General features: G+C 47.9%; 1 protein-coding gene across 1 annotated transcript in view; it reads right to left on the minus strand.

The window, feature by feature from the left end:
• col4a3 (collagen, type IV, alpha 3) overlaps positions 1–19,365 on the minus strand; it is a 30,360-nt gene that overhangs the window by 7,448 nt on the left and 3,547 nt on the right. Inside the window, exons 3-39 of the mRNA XM_055028023.1 lie at positions 18,276–18,365; positions 18,147–18,191; positions 17,945–17,989; positions 17,484–17,546; positions 16,232–16,285; positions 16,049–16,075; positions 15,893–15,967; positions 15,425–15,487; positions 15,314–15,349; positions 13,859–13,906; positions 13,711–13,785; positions 13,581–13,625; positions 13,440–13,502; positions 12,838–12,882; positions 12,331–12,384; positions 12,212–12,253; positions 11,565–11,646; positions 11,406–11,441; positions 10,109–10,273; positions 9,899–9,991; positions 9,732–9,827; positions 9,587–9,657; positions 9,111–9,299; positions 8,464–8,644; positions 8,204–8,296; positions 7,795–7,899; positions 7,614–7,708; positions 6,879–7,029; positions 5,877–5,990; positions 5,636–5,803; positions 5,423–5,512; positions 5,208–5,342; positions 3,106–3,204; positions 2,928–3,017; positions 2,691–2,827; positions 792–918; positions 639–719 (exon numbers count right to left, since the gene is read on the minus strand). Of these exons, the coding sequence (XP_054883998.1) occupies positions 639–719; positions 792–918; positions 2,691–2,827; positions 2,928–3,017; positions 3,106–3,204; positions 5,208–5,342; positions 5,423–5,512; positions 5,636–5,803; positions 5,877–5,990; positions 6,879–7,029; positions 7,614–7,708; positions 7,795–7,899; positions 8,204–8,296; positions 8,464–8,644; positions 9,111–9,299; positions 9,587–9,657; positions 9,732–9,827; positions 9,899–9,991; positions 10,109–10,273; positions 11,406–11,441; positions 11,565–11,646; positions 12,212–12,253; positions 12,331–12,384; positions 12,838–12,882; positions 13,440–13,502; positions 13,581–13,625; positions 13,711–13,785; positions 13,859–13,906; positions 15,314–15,349; positions 15,425–15,487; positions 15,893–15,967; positions 16,049–16,075; positions 16,232–16,285; positions 17,484–17,546; positions 17,945–17,989; positions 18,147–18,191; positions 18,276–18,365 (3,268 nt within the window). The remainder of the gene's footprint in view (positions 1–638; positions 720–791; positions 919–2,690; positions 2,828–2,927; positions 3,018–3,105; positions 3,205–5,207; positions 5,343–5,422; positions 5,513–5,635; positions 5,804–5,876; positions 5,991–6,878; positions 7,030–7,613; positions 7,709–7,794; positions 7,900–8,203; positions 8,297–8,463; positions 8,645–9,110; positions 9,300–9,586; positions 9,658–9,731; positions 9,828–9,898; positions 9,992–10,108; positions 10,274–11,405; positions 11,442–11,564; positions 11,647–12,211; positions 12,254–12,330; positions 12,385–12,837; positions 12,883–13,439; positions 13,503–13,580; positions 13,626–13,710; positions 13,786–13,858; positions 13,907–15,313; positions 15,350–15,424; positions 15,488–15,892; positions 15,968–16,048; positions 16,076–16,231; positions 16,286–17,483; positions 17,547–17,944; positions 17,990–18,146; positions 18,192–18,275; positions 18,366–19,365) is intronic.

Below are 19,365 nucleotides of genomic sequence, written 5' to 3' on the forward strand. Positions count from 1 at the left end.
AATCAGAGCCAGGAGGCCGGGCTTAGCGCTGACAATCAACCTGATGTACGTGCTGCAAAATGTGCTAATGGTGGAGAATCAACTCACCATTAAAGAAAAACCAATAATCTGCTATGCAGCTAGCATAGCCTTTCACAACAGGCTATGCTAGCTGCAGTTAGTAGACAGCAAGTAGGGATGAGCAGCGCCACACAGAGAGTGACTGACAGCACTAAGACCCGCCTCCTTGTACTGATTGGTTGTTTTCTAATTAGCACTTGGAGAATGCAGAGGATTTTTTCACAGATTATCTGCTCACAGTTTCCATAAGTATGTAATCAATAAATATTTTAAAAGTTACAAACTGCAGCTTCAGAGGATTTTCATAAAGTTGTTTTTCAGTAAAACGTTTTGCTGCTGAGATGAAATGATTTCATAAAACTGCAATGGAAACATTTGTTTTTATTTCAGAAGTCACATGACCGACAGCCGGATGTTACTACTGATGGAAACGATGAAGAAGACAACAGGAAGTGGTCGGACGATGGAGGCGTTTTAATGATTTATCACATGAATTCATGTGAGATTTGAATCGTTTCTTATTTAATGGAATCGCAGCCGGTGAGTTTAAAGCTGCCGGTGAAGCGACTCTGGCGTACCTGGTTTTCCAGAAGGCCCTGGAGGGCCACAGGTCCCAGGAGGGCCGTCCAAACCTTTCTCACCGGCTCCACCAGGAAAACCTGCAGGCGAACGAAACGTTTTCAGCCCAGATCTCAAACTGAGAGGAGAAACGATGATGCGACCAATCAGACCTTTGGATCCAGGCGGCCCTTCGGATCCCACAGGTCCACAAGGACCGCAGGGCCCCGGGGGGCCAACGTCTCCAGCTGGTCCTCCTGGTCCTTTTGGACCTGAAGGTCCTGGAGGCCCAGGAGGCCCCTGGGGGAAAAACAAGAACATGAATGAATGAATATAAACTGCAGCCTGTCACAGAACCTGGACTTTGGTTCTGGAACTGTACATCATCCAGCAGCGCAGCAGAACGTTACTTTGACTATTCCCTCTAAAGCTTCTCTTGGTTCTCCGTCCATGTAGGAACCAAAAGGGTTCGGTTTGGACTGGAGACCCGGTCAGACTTTTAATTCTGCTTGGTTCTAAAAGACCAAGAATGTGAATCACTTTGGCCCCAAAGTCGTCGTTTTGACTTTCAGTGGATCATTTTTTATTTATTCTATTGGACAAATAAATCCTGTTAAGAAACAGGATTTATTTCAGAATCTGTTTCTACCAAGAATAAATGAGTTTTTGTTTGATGGTTTTCATCATCGAAGAGAGCAGATCAGTCTGACAATTTAGTAGAACAACCGACATTTATGCATTAAATACAGTTTGGAGGGACAGACGGAGGGACAGATGGTGGGACAGACGGAGGGACAGATGGTGGGACAGACGGGGACAGACGGAGGGACAGATGGTGGGACAGACGGTGGGACAGATGGAGGGACAGACGGAGGGACAGATGGAGGGACAGATGGTGGGACAGACGGAGGGACAGACGGTGGGACAGATGGAGGGACAGATGGAGGGACAGATGGTGGGACAGATGGTGGGACAGACGGAGGGACAGATGGTGGGACAGACGGAGGGACAGACGGAGGGACAGACGGAGGGACAGATGGTGGGACAGACGGAGGGACAGACGGTGGGACAGATGGAGGGACAGATGGAGGGACAGACGGAGGGACAGATGGTGGGACAGACGGTGGGACAGATGGAGGGACAGACGGAGGGACAGACGGTGGGACAGATGGAGGGACAGATGGTGGGACAGATGGAGGGACAGACGGAGGGACAGATGGTGGGACAGACGGAGGGACAGATGGTGGGACAGATGGAGGACAGGGAGGACAGACGGGGACAGACGGTGGGACAGACGTGGGACAGATGGAGGGACAGAGTGGGACAGATGGAGGGACAGACGGAGGGACAGATGGTGGGACAGATGTGGGACAGATGGAGGGACAGACGGGGACAGATGGAGGGACAGACGGAGGGACAGAGTGGGACAGACGGAGGGACAGATGGTGGGACAGAGGGACAGACGGAGGGACAGACGGGGACAGATGGAGGGACAGATGGGTGGGACAGATGGAGGACAGAGGGAGGGACGGACAGACGGGAGATGGGACAGAGGGACAGAGGGGACGAGGAGGACAGAGGGACAGATGGTGGGACAGACGGAGGGACAGATGGTGGGACAGATGGAGGGACAGACGGAGGGACAGATGGAGGGACAGACGGAGGGACAGACGGAGGGACAGATGGTGGGACAGACGGTGGGACAGATGGAGGGACAGATGGTGGGACAGATGGAGGGACAGACGGAGGGACAGATGGTGGGACAGATGGAGGGACAGATGGTGGGACAGATGGAGGGACAGACGGAGGGACAGATGGAGGGACAGACGGAGGGACAGATGGAGGGACAGACGGAGGGACAGATGGTGGGACAGATGGTGGGACAGACGGTGGGACGTTAGAAGTCGCCGTTTGTTTGGGTGTTTGAACCGTTGAAGGTCCCAGGCGATGGACAGACGGAGGGACAGGATCAGAACTCGGTGCTGGTCCAGTCGGCGGGTCGTGTTGCTGTGTGTCGGTTGAATTCTCCTCTATTCTGTCCTGTTCGGGACACAGTGGCTGTTTTTCTGTACCTTCGTTCCTTTACAGCCTTTTGCTCCCGGTCCAAAACCTGGTTCTCCTTTAGGTCCCTGATCTCCGGGTTGTCCTGGCCCTCCATCTGAACCAGGGAGCCCATTGGGTCCGTTTGCACCTTTTTCACCCGGGTCGCCTGTAGAAAACATCGGCGGAGCTGAAACTGACGCAGTTTTCCCGGAGTTTGTTTTCATTTCTGACTTATTTAAAGCTGTCGGCTCTTTGGAAACGTTTACCTGGTCTACCAGTGCGTCCCTTGTCCCCTGGGGGTCCAGGGCCACCAGGAGGACCTCTCTCTCCATCTCTACCCGGATCTCCAGGACGTCCTGACAGCCAGAGACGTGAAACATTTCATGAAAACCAGGGAAACGACGTCCACTGCTTCGCTCAATCGCACAGCAGCCAAACGTTTACCTGGGGGCCCCGGACCTCCAGGCTTTCCGTCCAGGCCCGGTGGCCCCGGGCTCCCTGGGGGGCCTCCTTGTCCTTTTTCCCCAGTGAGACCTCTGGGTCCTGATCAAGGAAGCAAACAGAGAATTAAAACTCCAGAAACAAATCTTTAAATGTTTGGCTTCACTGCTGATCAAACATCGTTTAGTTTAACAAGTTATGATTTGAACCCAAAGAGGAACCAGCACAGGATGACCTCCGACCTCTGACCTCTGACCTGACCCTCCAGAACCACATAAAGCCAGATCCAGACTGGACCTTCTAGCAGCTGCAGAACATTTCCAGGACCAGACGACAAAAGTCTCAGGTGGCTTTGATTCCTGCAGCAGCAACTTCACAAGTCTGACCCACAGTCCAGAACCCTGCAGGTCCAGAACCCTGCAGGTCCAGAACCCTGCAGGACCAGAACCCTGCAGGTCCAGAACCCTGCAGGTCCAGAACCCTGCAGGTCCAGAACCCTGCAGGACCAGAACCCTGCCGGTCCAGAACCCTGCAGGTCCAGAACCCTGCAGGACCAGAACCCTGCCGGTCCAGAACCCTGCAGGTCCAGAACCCTGCAGGACCAGAACCCTGCCGGTCCAGAACCCTGCAGGTCCAGAACCCTGCAGGTCCAGAACAACCTGCAGGACCAGAACCCTGCAGGTCCAGAACCCTGCCGGTCCAGAACCCTGCAGGTCCAGAACCCTGCAGGACCAGAACCCTGCAGGTCCAGAACCCTGCCGGTCCAGAACCCTGCAGGTCCAGAACCCTGCCGGTCCAGAACCCTGCAGGTCCAGAACCCTGCAGGACCAGAACCCTGCCGGTCCAGAACCCTGCAGGTCCAGAACCCTGCAGGACCAGAACCCTGCCGGTCCAGAACCCTGCAGGTCCAGAACCCTGCAGGTCCAGAACAACCTGCAGGACCAGAACCCTGCAGGTCCAGAACCCTGCCGGTCCAGAACCCTGCAGGTCCAGAACCCTGCAGGACCAGAACCCTGCAGGTCCAGAACCCTGCCGGTCCAGAACCCTGCAGGTCCAGAACCCTGCCGGTCCAGAACCCTGCAGGTCCAGAACCCTGCAGGTCCAGAACCCTGCCGGTCCAGAACCCTGCAGGTCCAGAACCCTGCAGGTCCAGAACAACCTACAGGACCAGAACCTGCAGGACCAGCCAGAACCCTGCAGGTCCAGAACCCTGCAGGTCCAGAACCCTGCCGGTCCAGAACCCTGCAGGTCCAGAACAACCTACAGGACCAGAACCCTGCAGGACCAGAACCCTGCAGGTCCAGAACCCTGCCGGTCCAGAACCCTGCCGGTCCAGAACCCTGCAGGTCCAGAACCCTGCAGGACCAGAACCCTGCCGGTCCAGAACCCTGCAGGTCCAGAACCCTGCAGGACCAGAACCCTGCCGGTCCAGAACCCTGCAGGTCCAGAACCCTGCAGGTCCAGAACCCTGCCGGTCCAGAACCCTGCCGGTCCAGAACCCTGCAGGACCAGAACCCTGCAGGACCAGAACCCTGCCGGTCCAGAACCCTGCAGGACCAGAACCCTGCAGGACCAGAACCCTGCAGGTCCAGAACCCTGCCGGTCCAGAACCCTGCAGGTCCAGAACCCTGCAGGTCCAGAACAACCTACAGGACCAGAACCCTGCAGGACCAGAACCCTGCAGGTCCAGAACCCTGCCGGTCCAGAACCCTGCAGGTCCAGAACAACCTACAGGACCAGAACCCTGCAGGACCAGAACCCTGCAGGTCTAGAACCCTGCAGGACCAGAACCCAAAAAGCCGTTTGTTCTTCTCTGCGCTGACAATGTGAGTCTGATGTCAAATGTCTCCAGCTGGTCCAGGCAGAGCAGCAGGAACTGTCAGCATTGGATATCAAGGCGTCTTCCTGACCTTCTCGCATCACAAGAACCTCGAGCTTCACAAGCCGCGTTTCCTCACTTGTTCTGATGAATGTCTCTGTGATCTGAAGGAGTCTGTAGCTGTTGATGTTCATTTCACTGGCACATTGATCAAGAGGCCTGGATCAGCTGTGCTTTGTGCTGCTCTCGCCTACCAAAATGGCCGCAATGCAAGACGATACAACACCTGGAAATCCAGGGTCTCCGGGATCCCCTGGGATCCCAATGGCCGTTGAGGAGCCTTTGGGTCCAGTTTCCCCTTTGTCCCCTGGCTGTCCTGCCGGTCCTGGAGAACCTCTTGAACCGTCCCGACCCTTCTGACCTGAGAGACGAATGATGGCAGAAAAGGTTCAGAGAGAAACCGTTACGAGAAGAAACCTGATCCAGCCACTCAAATAAAACCTTGTGGTCCCGGTTCTCCACTGGGCCCAGGCGGTCCGGCGTTTCCAGGACGCCCCATCGGCCCTGGAACACCCATGTCTCCTCTGGGCCCTGAAACACAAACACACAGACACGGCTCCTTTCCTTCGTCTTTCAGGAAAAACGATTGATGAGAAATCCTCAACGAAAGTCCAAACGTCGGCGCTGTAGCCGACGACGCGACTGGCGTCTCACCTGGACCTCCAGGCTCTCCGGGATTCCCTCTCCACCCTTTGGGCCCCGTTTCCCCGGCCGGCCCTGGACCTCCATCGGGTCCCGGTGGGCCCGGTGGCCCAATGGGCCCGGGGGTTCCCGAGAAGGGGGTCCCAGGATCTCCCTTCGGACCCGGCGGCCCCGTGGTTCCTGTGGGAACACGGCGAGATCTTAAGGAGACAGAATCCAGCTGACAGGTCCGCTTTCAGCTGAGCTCATTTACCTGTGGGTCCAATTGGACCCGCCGGCCCTTGTGGTCCTGGAGGTCCTGGAGCTCCGGGGACACAGGGCCCAAACGGACCCCTGGGACCAGGTTCCCCATCAACGCCACGGTGACCTGAAGGAAAACCAGACCAGTTTGGTTTTCCTTCATCCAGCAGCAGAACGGCAGGTTCTGGTTCTGGTTCAGGTTCTGGTTCTGGTCCCAGAACCAGAACCTGTTCAGGGTCGTGATAGTTTTGGGTTTTTTATGACTTTATTTTATTTGTGGCTGTTTGTTGTTTAATTCGGTTCGTTTTAATGAGTTGCTAATTATTAGTTTCAGGTTTTTATATTTGGTTCATTTTTAGGTTTTGTTTTGTGATGTTTATATAATTTCCTGTGGGAGTCGAAGCCTAAGAAACGTAATAAATAATGATCCAGGAGAACGGAGCCATAAACGGTCTGTCAGAGGGTCAAAGGTCAAGGAAAGGCTGATCAATAGATTATTGAACATGAAATCAAAGGATGTTTATTATTTCAGAATAAAGTTCCAGTTACTTCCTGTTTCCCCAGTAATCAGTTTTTATTTAGTTCAGTGAAAGAAAAGTTTCACTTTTGGTTTTGCAGAAAGTTTGAATTAAACCTGAACATTTAAACTAAAACTCATTTCTGCATTTATAAAGTGTATTTCTGCGGGATCCCTGATGTTTTTGCAGAAGTTGTGGTTTATTAGCTGAACTTCGTCTGAATCTGTTCAGAATAAACTGCAATAAATCTGACCTTTGAACTATCCAGTTCATTTCTGCTTCTCTTTAAAGCAGAAATGAATTAATTAGCTGCTCGCTACTGATTCACGTCTGAAATAACAGAACTGATAAATATACTACATACTAATTATGAATCTGATTTCTTCAGGCTGATTTAAACATTTATGTAGAAACTGAGGAGAGTTCCTAAATCTGAACTTTGGTCGTTTCTGCGGATGACCTTCAGTTTGGTGGCAGAAGGCTGAGCGTCCTGCTACCTTTGGGCCCCGGGCGGCCATCTTGTCCCACGGGTCCCTGAACTCCCGGCCGTCCCGGCGGTCCCGGGTCGCCCGGAGGTCCGTCGCAGCTGTCCGGCCCCCGAGGGCCCGGTTCACCCGCCTCACCCGGCGGCCCAAAGCCTCTGTTCCCCTTTTCACCACACAGAGCAGGAAACCAGTCAGAGAGACGACGATCAAAATGTTCACATTTTAATAAAATCATCGAGTTTTAGTTTGATCTGAGGATGAATCACTTCCAGTAGATCTGAACAGTTCAACAAGTCGCTACTTAGATGAAGTTGTTCAGTATATCAGTCAGTCAGTGAACAGTTCAGTCAGTCAGTTAGTGAACAGTTCAGTCAGTCAGTGAACAGTTCAGTCAGTCAGTGAACAGTTCAGTCAGTCAGTTAGTGAACAGTTCAGTCAGTCAGTGAACAGTTCAGTCTGTCAGTTAGTGAACAGTTCAGTCAGTCAGTGAACAGTTCAGTCTGTCAGTGAACAGTTCAGTCAGTTAGTGAACAGTTCAGTCTGTCAGTGAACAGTTCAGTCAGTTAGTGAACAGTTCAGTCAGTCAGTGAACAGTTCAGTCAGTCAGTGAACAGTTCAGTCAGTCAGTTAGTGAACAGTTCAGTCTGTCAGTGAACAGTTCAGTCAGTTAGTGAACAGTTCAGTCAATCAGTGAACAGTTCAGACGGACTCAAACTGTTGGTTCTGGGCGTTCGGGTCGTCCTCTACCTTTGGGCCGGGGGGTCCCAGGGGGCCCGGGGGCCCCGCTCGGCCCTTCATGCCATAGCAGGGGGCCCCTGGCTTTCCTTTGGACCCCTTGTCTCCTGATGGCAGAAGGACGTTTATTGAAGGTTCTGTTTTGGTTCTGAATCAACGCTGAGAAGTTGGCCAGTGCTGTTCTGGATCTGACCTTTTGACCCCGCGTTGCCCCGGTTACCCTTGCGAGAGGAACCGTCACAGCCCTTTTGACCTTTTGGACCAGGCCATCCTCTGAGACCCGGAGGTCCGGTCTCACCTAGAACCGAAGGAGAACAGACACAACATGGAAGAACCGAACCAGACCAGGACAGAACCGGATCAGAACAGAACCGGATCAGAACAGAACCGGATCAGAACAGAACCGGATCAGAACAGAACCGGATCAGAACAGAACCGGATCAGTCCATGAAAATGTCTGAACTATTTCAATCTAATAAATTAACTTGTTGATTTTAATCTGTTTGTTTCTTTGGCATAAATGAGTCGGAGTCAAGATGGCTGCCGGTGTGGAGCACGAAATAAAACCAGAACCAGAACCAAAGTGTGGATTCGTCTCTTACCTTCAGGTCCGGTTTCGCCCGGCCATCCTCTGTGGCCTTTCGGTCCCGGTTCTCCTGGAACGTTGTGGATGTTCCCCTTAGAGCCTTTCTCTCCTGAAACAAGCAGAGCAGTCAGCCTTCACTCTGGGCCCGGTCCGCTCTGGGCCCGGTCCGCTCTGGGCCCGGTCCGCTCTGGGCCCGGTCCGCTCTGGGCCCGGTCCGCTCTGGGCCCGGTCCGCTCTGGGCCCGGTTCCGGTCCAGGCCTCTCCTGACAAACTGACCTTTAGGGCCCGGTGCTCCAGGATCTCCCATGTAGCCGTTAGCTCCTTTGGGCCCCGTCGGTCCTGGACGACCCGGATAATCTGGCGGACCCGGTGGGCCCGGTGGACCCGGTGGGCCCGGCGTCCCACTGGCACCAGGGGGGCCCGGTGGGCCCCGGTTACCTTTTGACCTCTGCGGCCCCTGGACGAGGGAAACACAACTGTTACCATGACAGCCATCAGTTTTAGTGATGAAAACAAAAACATAGATCTATTGATCTGATATTAATATCTATTATTGGTCCCAATTATGAAAGCTAGATCTATTCATTCCAGCTCTATGCTTTGTGCTCCAGTTTATCGTTTATTTCCATTTTCACTCCAAACTGCTGTAACTCAACAGATTTACGTTTTTAATGTTTGATCAAATTTATGAATCTGTTATGAAATAAACTTGTTTTAATCAGGAAGATCAGAGGAAACCTGGAATTAAAGGATTAGAAACGACAAACGGTGGGAAACCAGAATGTTCAAATATTGTCAGAAGAACAAAAGTTACTAAATAATTCACTACATTTATGTGTTTTACAATGAAACATTTGCTTTTCTCTGTGCTCTGGGATCGGTAGTGAAAACGTGGCTCGGTCCGGTCCGGTTCCGGTACTCACCGGGTTTCCTTTCTCTCCCATTCGGCCTTTTGGACCCGGCCGTCCTGGGAACCCGTCCCGCCCCACCTCGCCCGGCTGCCCCGCGTCGCCCGGGTCCCCGGCCTCCCCCTTCTGCCCCGGCCAGGTGTTGAACCCCGGTTCGCCCGGAGGCCCCTGGGGCCCCGGGAACCCCGGGGGGCCCCAGGGGCCCTGAGAGGAAACAGGCAGAGACGCTCAAATAGGCTGGAGATTCATTCATCAAATACGACAGGATCAAACTGAGAAACGTTTTACTATCCACAACATCAAAACGATCCACAAAAAAGTAAAAATATAAAGATAAAGTCACATCAGCTGAATAACGTGATCCACGGATCAGAAGACAAAGTCTGACATTTCATCCATCTCAGGGTTTTTTAAACCAATTTCCTCTCATCATTTTACAACCTTGTTATCAAAACGTAGCGTTTAGCGATGAGCGTCGGACCAGAACCCACCTGTGGTCCAGGTGGGCCTGCAGCTCCTTTCAAGCCTTTATCACCTGCTGGTCCTGAAGATCCAACGGCACCTGGAACCCAGAAGGGTGCGTTTGATTTCTACAGAAACGCTGCCCCCTGAATAACCAGGTGGAATCCTTCTTACCTGGCAACCCTTTCTGACCTGGCGGCCCTGGTGGCCCCTGAGGTCCAGGAGTTCCAGCCTTAACATGGCAGTCTGTGCAAACCTCCCCTTTCTGACCTGATGAAACGGGTCACACTCTGCTCACCGAAACACCAACGGCTCATTTAATGAATCTGAAATCTGCTCACCCTTTTCCCCAGGCGTCCCTTTGTCCCCCGGAGGGCCTCGAGAGCCTTTTGAGCCCTTCCTACCGGGATCACCCTGTCCTACGACGTCCACGTCTGGGGACAAAAAGACAAAGTTTGAACTGTTTTGATTTATGTTTCATTAAACAATTACCAATTTTCTTTCTCTGGTTTGAAAACAAAATCAGCCAAAAACAAAGAACATTGGGGTACTTGGTATTCCAGGCTCTCCTGGTTCTCCCTGAAGTCCAAGAGGTCCTGGGGCTCCAGTGAATCCTGCCGGTCCGGTAACCACCAGGCCCGGTGGTCCTGGTTCCCCCTTGGGTCCAACTGAGCCCATTGGACCAGGAGAACCTGGCGGTCCGTTGGAGGCCTCACCTTCAAGGACACACATGTTGGAACAGAGAGGTTAAAAACCTAGTCCTGATCCATTCCAAAGCAGCTCTGAGTCTTTAAGGCGAAGTTCTGGTCTCTCACTGATGAGTCCAACTTCAAGTCTGCAGAGGAAAGTTGCCCTCTGACTCGAGCGTACTTCACTCAGGACGGACTCAAATCGGACCGCTGCTGGACTCATCCGCCCAAAGGTCAGATGTTTGTGACCCTAAGCTGATCCGGCTGAGGGTGGATGCAGCCGGGTCAATCAATCCTGCTCATGTCTAAATGAAGGAATCTGACGGCGTTGGCCCACTGTTACCAGTCCTCCTGCACTGGTATCGCTCTACCCGGCTGATGCCTGGTTCGGTTCTAACCAAGCCTCCATTGGCCATTGGTAGGGTGGGAACATGGGTGGGACATGACGCCGTTTCCTGTCTGAACCGTTGGGCGGCCATCTTCTCTGAACTCTGTCTTCGTATGTTGCAGGTTTCCTGTTCCGGTTGAGGTTTGGACCTCGGGGTTCGGCCATGGCGTCAACTAGCTACAGTTTCATCTTGGATTGTGGAACTGCTGGCAGTCGAGTAGGAATCCACCAACCAATGAACAAATTCCTCCTGCCAATCAAACTGCTTACGCCACACCAGGGAGGTACAGCTTGTACCGCCACCAAGGTGGTTCCAGAAAACCCGGAGGAGCTGCGCAGGATTTCCAAATGGAGACGAATCTGACCGAGGCGGACTGTGGAAGTACCGGCTAGAGCCACATCCAAGCAGAACCGACTGGAGAAACTCAAGTGGGTCGAGTCTATGGAGGAAAGTCTAACTCCATCCCAGAGAGAAGCAATGATAATGAAATCCTTGGATAGATTCAAGTGTTCATAACTTAAGTAAGTTATGACTTAAGTTATAACTTACTTAAGTAAGTAAGTAAGTAAGTAAGTAAGTCACTGAGTCATCTGGACTTATTTTACAACTCAGAGTCTCAATAAGTCAGTTGGATTTTCTTACCTTGGAAATTCGAGTTAAATCATAAATCAGTTCAGGTCAAACGGATCAGAGAAGATCTGGTCAGTTAATAAAACAGCAGCTATGAATCGTGTTTAGTTTAAGGTTCAACAGGAACTCTGATTTTGTACCTGACTTGCCCTTCAGTCCCGGGAACCCGATCGGACCTGCGAAGACCGAAGACGATTCTGTGAGTTAATTCACTGATGCACATATAACTCCCATCATTCATTAGAGAACATGAGACAAACAGGCTCTGGAGCCGTATGAATGAATTAAAATGTAGATACCTTGAATCCCGGGGAACCCGGCGGGTCCAAGGGGCCCGGGGAAACCTCGCTGGCCCTTCACGGATTTGTGATTAAAGATCACCTGATAAAAACACAAGCAGAGTTTTCTGGTCAGACCAGCAGCACAACGTCAGAACATCAGTCGTTCCCCCTGGACGGTTCCCGGTTCCCCCTGGACGGTTCCCGGTTCCCCCTGGACGGTTCCCGGTTCCCCCTGGATGGTTCCCGGTTCCCCCTGGATGGTTCCCGGTCCCCCCTGGACGGTTCCCTGTTCCCCCTGGACGGTTCCCGGGTCTCCCTGGACGGTTCCCGGGTCCCCCTGGACGGTTCCCGGGTCCACCTGGACGGTTCCCTGTTCCCCCTGGACGGTTCCCGGGTCTCCCTGAACGGTTCCCTGTTCCCCCTGGACGGTTCCCGGTTCCCCTGGACGGTTCCCGGGTCCCCCTGGACGGTTCCCGGGTCCACCTGGACGGTTCCCTGTTCCCCCTGGACGGTTCCCGGGTCCGCCTGGACGGTTCCCGGGTCCGCCTGGACGGTTCCCGGGTCCCCCTGGACGGTTCCCGGTTCCCCCTGACCCTCTGTTCCTTCGGTTCGACATGATGAACTGATAACCTGACAGAAATGTTCCCTCTCAGCTGAACACTCACCTCTCCTGGGGGCCCTGCAGGCCCTCGGTCGCCTTTTTCTCCCTAGAGGTTGAAACAACAGAACCAGGTGAACTGAGCCGCAGAGCGAATCTCTGAGCCTGTAGGTCTGATGAACTCACCACGGCGCCGTCCAGGCCGGGCGGGCCGATGAAGCCGACGTCTCCGGGGTCACCCTGCACACACAATCAAACTGAATCGGCTGGAAACGTTTTGGTTCCATTGACCCGGTTTTATTGGACCGCAGAACAATTAGCAGCCAATTTGGGTTTTTACCGAGTTCCCAGGAATACCGAGCTGGACCGGCGCCTCACAGAGGTCAGAGTTCACAAGATGAAGTCAATAAAGTGCAGCCCTCCCTCAGGGAGGAAGTGATTCACTAAGATTAAGGTTTAAAAACTAACAAATGTGGAAAAGACTCTTTAATGTCTCCATTTGTTCTGATTCGCGCAGCAGGAAATCATCAGGATCCTTCGGTCAAATGAATTCTCAATCGAATCGTGGCTGTAAAATATTCCTTTAATGACGTTTGTTCTGTCATTTATGGTTTCATTTAAAACACAAGAATCAAACGTAGATCTAAACCTGAAGTTGACTTCAGCAGTTCAATTAAAGGCTGTAGTTTTTACCAGCTGTCCCAGTTCTCCCAGTAATCCCATCTTTCCTGGTTTTCCCTGCAGCAGAAACAAAAACGCTGAGATTAGCTCAGATTAGCTGTTGGCTGCCTGAGTCACCAGCAGAGGGGGGTAGAGAACATTTCACTACTTCAACATACTTTTACTTCAGTAAAAGTAAAAAGTATTTGGTAAAATATCAACTTAAGTACTGATCAACTTATCAATCATTAATATTTAAGAGTTACATCATCAGACAAACCAAAATATGAAGTTAAATTGAAGTTTTGTTGTTTTAAGGACCAAAAAGATTCATAAAAATAATTACAAAATAACAAAATCAGGCAAAAATCTTTTTTTCCTAATAAATTAAAACTGATTAAACTTGAAAACAAACTGCTGGTGAGTGGATCTGGTTCATTTCTGTTTTCCATTCAGTGGGGAGAAAACCCAGAAAGTAAGAGAAGAAATGCTTCATAAAATTAATCGGGTTCAAATAGAAAAACCCCTAAAAGTATATTTTCCCCAAAAACGTTACTGAAGAAACTGTAACTGATTAAATGTAACAAGTTACTGACAGATTCTGGTTACTGGTTATAAAACTGCTTGGTTCTCACCAATGAGCCGGGCTCTCCTCTGTCGCCCTTCTCTCCTTTCGCCCCCAGGCTCCCTGGCTCCCCCTGCAGGCGGAGGGCAAAACAATGAGTCTGATGATCACATCAGCTGAAAACCTTGGGCTGGTTTAATAGCGAACTCACAGGAAGACCGGGAAACCCTTTCTGGCCCGCTTCGCCCGGCTCGCCCTGAAACAGAACCACACGGTTTCATGATGGAGCGCAGCAGCAGGGGGCTGAATGAGACTCAGACCCGGAGCGGAAACAGACGCACCTTCAGCTCTTTGGGTCCTTCAGCGTAGAGTTTGATGCCGTGCTTCCCGGGGATCCCTGGAGGGCCACGATCGCCCTGAAAATCAGTCACATATCAGCAGGTCGTCACTGTGGCGACCGGTTATGGTGGGTCAGAAGCGGACGGTCACCTTCCAGCCCTGCGGACCGGGACTCGTCGGACTGGAACCTTCCAGACCCTGAAACAAAGCCAGAAAGTTTCAGCCTGAAACCTTCGACTCCAGGTAAGTTACTTGGTCACATCACCATTAATAAACATTAATAACCATTAATAAACATTAATAACATTAATAAACATTAATTATCATTAATAAACATTAATAACATTAATAAACATTCATAACCATTAATAAACATTAATTATCATTAATAAACATTAATAACATTAATAAACATTCATAACCATTAATAAACATTAATGACCATTAATAACCATTAGTAAACATTTGTAACATTAATAACCATTAAAAAATATTAATAACCATTAATAAACATTAATAAACATTAATAACCATTAATAACCATGAATAAACATTAATAACCATTAATAAACATTAATTATCATTAATAACATTAATAAACATTCATAACCATTAATAAACATTAATGACCATTAATAACCATTAGTAAACATTTGTAACATTAATAACCATTAATAAATATTAATAACCATTAATAAACACGAATAACCATTAATAAACATTAATAACAATTAATAAACATTAATTATAATTAATTATCATTGATAACCATTAATAACCATGAATAAACATTAATAACATTAATAAACATTAATAACCATTAATAAACATTAATAACCATTAATAAACATTTGTAACATTAATAACCATTAATAAACATTTGTAACATTAATAAACATTAATAACCATTAATAACCATTAATAAACATTAATAACCATTAATAACCATTAATAAACATTAATAACCATTAATAAACATTAATAACCATTAATAACCATGAATAAACATTAATAACCATTAATAAACATTAATAACCATTAATAAACATTAATTATCATTAATAAACATTAATAACATTAATAAACATTCATAACCATTAATAACCATTAGTAAACATTTGTAACATTAATAACCATTAATAAACATTAATAACCATTAATAACCATTAATAAACATTAATAAACATTAATAACCATTAATAAACATGAATAACCATTAATAAAAATTAATAAACATTAATTATCATTAATTATCATTAATAACCATTAATAACCATGAATAAACATTAATAACCTTTAATAACCTTTAATAAGCATTAATAACCACTAATGGAACTAATTTAGATTAAAGAACCCAGAAAACAGAAACCAGTTCAGCCTGTTGCGATACATCAACTAAAAAATCATGATTTCTATTTGGCTGATTTATTGATTTGAATCTTCTGTCTGCTGTTTTGGTCTCAACTAAAGATTTTAAAAAAAAAAGTTTGTTTACAGAAACGTTATAATTCATGTTATTTGTTGTTTGTTTGAAATGTTTTTTAGAATTTAAACTTTGGAACAATCTCACATCAGGAAATGTTTCTCCGACTTAAACATTCAAACCTTTTCTCCTTGAATTCCTGCAGGTCCTGGTCTTCCCTGGAAAATAAAACTTCCTGTCACTTTAAGTGCAACAAAATACGTAGTTTTCTTGAAATCAAATGTAAGGCCTACAGGAAGTCCATGGGCTCCGGGCCGACCCGGTTTCCCCGGTTCTCCTCCATGTCCACTTTGCCCCTGAAACAGGAAGCAGTCAGTTAAACCCTCTGTTTCTCCATCTTCAGTTAAAGCTTAGAATTTTAATTATTCGGTTTAGCTTTATTAATTTACTTTCTGGTTAATTTATAGTTATAACTTTTGTTTAAGTTTAGTTATTTATAATAAGTTTGTTGCCTAGTAATTTGCTAATTTCATTTTGGGACATTTTGGGAGTTTCAGGTAGAAACATCTTTCTGCTCGTCGGGTCACGTTTGTTACCAGTGAGTCTGACGGTCAGTGAGACGATCAGGTCACCAAACAACAGGCCTCCAGTGAAGTTTTGCATGTTTTACCACAAACTAATCACCTTCAAGTCTTAAGTTTTTTATTCTGGAGTTTTTGGACAAACAGTCACTATAATAATAACAACAAAAAGTGGTTTACCTTTCTGCCGGTTGGCCCTTGTGGTCCCGCCGCTCCTTTTACTTCCTGCCTGAAGGGGATCATGACCGAGTCTCCCTGAAGCCGAGATTGAATCCTTCATTAATGACTGAATTATTGCAGATCGAGCTGAGTATCTGCAGGCTGAGTGAGGCTCACCTTCATGCCCTGTGACCCCGGGGGCCCCTGAAACACACACACACACACACACACACACACACACACACACACACACACACACACACACACACACACACACACACACACACACACACACACACACACCGTTAGCCCTAATGTCTGGTTTAATGTGTTTGAGTTGAACCAAGTCAGAGGACGTACTCGTGGTCCTGGCGGTCCTGAAGGTCCAGGAACCCCTCGGGATCCGGCCTCCCCCTGGCAGACGACAGCAGGCCTCATTCTGTTAGGACGCTAACAAGCTAACATTCACTTAGCATTTCAACATTTTGCTAACATTAGCTGCACTTAGCTTCCACTAAATTAATGTTTTGGGGTGAATTTTAAAGTGCTGCGTTGTAAGTTTTCAGGTGAGTAAACCTTAAATTAACATCTGAGTTGATGCACTGAGAGCTGAAGGGTTTACTACGCGCCGAGACGTGATTGGTCGACTCAGTGAGAGGTCGCTACACGCAGCATTCTGTAACTGCAGTTTTCCACTGCGTTCAGCTTTAGCATTAGCTTCTGGTAAACATCTAGTTGGCTTAGCTGGAGTAAAGCTTTTGGTTTACAGTTAGCAAAACAAGGTTAGCGGTGCCCCCTGCTGGTAAATGCAGGGAAGAAGCTACTGTGGATCAGAAATATTTGTCAGAGTCTAAATACAGGATTGTCGGATCCCAAACATCCCAGATTGATTAGATTTAAATAAAAATATGGTCTGAAAACACAAACCCAACTCGATCTGACTGTGACGAACATCAGGACTTGGCTGAAGACTCTGCTGTTCCCTGAAACTCTGTGGGTCGGAAAACCAAACCAGCTGCTCTGTTTCTACACTGATGATGAACCCGTTTATCTTCCTGACACCCAACAACTTTATTTATTCACACTTTCTCTGAGTAGTAAAATATGAACTGCAGCCAAACTTAATCTTTATTTGAATTTACATAAATTCTGATGATGCGAGTAGATTTGTTGCTGCCAGAAACCTCGTTATCATGACTTTAATCTTCATGTTGTGAAGTTACAGTCTGAATTTAACAGCGATAATTTGAGTTATTTAGCCTGTCAAAGGAGAAAAATGAGTTAATTCTTCAAAGTCATATTTTTAACATGGATTTGTTAGTTTATAAACATCACAGCTTCAAGCTAAACAATTAGCTAGCATGCTAACTACATGTCACATTAAATGTGGGAAAAATCTGACTTGATTTGCTTGGCTTCTTTTTTCTTTGACATTTTAAATTTTAACGTCATGAAGACTTTACAGGCACAGAGCATGTTCAGATCTAGAGGTTTTATTTCTTTTATTTCTCAGTTTAAACTGTCTTAAATGACTTTTTGTAGGGATTTAACGTAAATAAACTGAATTGGGTCAAACCGGACAGAGTCAGTTCTGAAATAAATCCATCTGTACTTTTGTCCCGTTGCATCCTGGGAGTCCGGGTCGACCCAGTGGCCCTTCATGTCCAGGAAGGCCCTGAAAATGAAAAGCAGCAACACAGCAGAAAATGTATTTGATCAAAATCAAGACAGCAACTTTATTTTAAATAATCCTTTTCAAATGTTTAGCAAATTCTGGGCGACTGTGGTTGTGTGGCAGAGTTGTCGTCTTGCAATCGGAAGGTTGTAGGTTCGATTCCAGCTTCCTCCTGCCATATGTTGATGTGCCTCTGGGCAAGGCACTTAACCCCAAATTGCCTACCGGTCTGCGTATCGGTGTATGAATGTGTGTGTGAATGGGTGAATGTGACTCTAGTGTAAAGCGCTTTGAGTGGTCAAAATGACTGGAAAACCGCGATATAAGTTCAGTCCATTTACCATTTCTTCAAATGTCTGTAAATTGTTTTCGAAGTGATGATGTTTCTGAAGACTTACTGGAAGACCTGGAGGTCCTGGAAAACCTGGTCTTCCAGGAATTCCCTGGAAACAAAGGACCAAAATATTAACTGGAGGATTTGAGCCACTGTAGATTCATGTAAATTTTCAAAAACAAACTAATTATTTTAGATTAAATTAAATTTTCAAGAAAAAACAGAGAGATGTTTGACCTCAGCTTCATCATCATCATCAGTCTTACCCGAGAGCCCTTAATTCCTCGACTGCCTGCATTTCCCGGGTCACCCTGTGAGGAAACAACAGGAAAAAAGTCTCCACTTTCTTAAATTGTCCAAATTCAAGCTGCACAACAATTATAAAAGGATTTTACCTTTTCTCCTGGTGACCCTAGGTGACCTTCGCTTCCAGGAAATCCCATTACTCCAGGAAGTCCTGGGTCTCCCAGGTATCCTGCTTCTCCCTGACGACAGAAAAACAGGTGAAGTTCTCCTCCTGTCCACTGAGGGGCAGCAGCGCTCCTGAACTCAGGGTTTGTCCTGAGTCAGAGCGAGCTTTTCCTCCACGCTGCAGGGCAACAGACGAGCGTTTCATGTTCAGCCAACAGGAACCGGGCCGTTCAGACGTCGGTACCTGGGTGGTCCCAGGTGTCGATGCCCTGGACCAATCAGGCGGCAGCAAAGACAAACCGCTGCACACCTCACATTTTTATTCTGCCGATCTTTTTATAGGAGAGATGAATAGAGAGGAAGTGTGCTAATACAAACTACCAATACATGCAGAAAATGACTGAATATGGCGATAAAAAAAACATTTAGTCTCGTTTCCATTCATCAGATGTTGACCCCGTTTGACCCAGTTAGACCTGCAGGTCGCCCCAAGACGGCATGGAAATGCTCTCACAGACACAACAGCAGCAGATTAAAATCCTTTTGCTCTTTTGATAAAGATAAATGAGCTCAAAAGATCTCATTTATCTCAAAAGAGCTCATTTATCTTTATCAGACCTGAGATCTGATGTGATGTCTGCAGTGAAGGTTCCAGACAATATCTGTCTGTCTGCTGCAGAGCCCACAGCATCACCACCACTTCCTTACCAACGCACTGTTTGGAAAATGTTTTTCAGCAACAAAACTGCCAATTCTGGTCCGATAAATCGGCTGAGAGCAGCAGAACATTTCCTTAGGAACATTCGGACTAAACTCAGTTCTAACCCAACCCTAATCCCTAATCCCTAACCCCCAACCCTCACTGTACCCCTAACCCTAACCCCAACCCCAACCTTTCAGTTAATAACATCTTTATGTGGAACTTTATCTGAAGCTGCTGTTTGTAACTTTGTCACCATGTTGTCACGGTTTAGTAAGAGACAGATAATCCTGTTTCTCCCAGCACTAACTGCAGAAATACACAGCTCAGTCAGAAACAACCAATCAGAGCAGGGGTCTTAGTGGTGTCAATCA

Source organism: Poeciliopsis prolifica, unplaced genomic scaffold (genome assembly GCF_027474105.1).
Source record: "Poeciliopsis prolifica strain line A6 unplaced genomic scaffold, Auburn_PproV2 SCAFFOLD004, whole genome shotgun sequence".
Classification (NCBI taxonomy): Eukaryota; Metazoa; Chordata; class Actinopteri; order Cyprinodontiformes; family Poeciliidae; genus Poeciliopsis; species Poeciliopsis prolifica.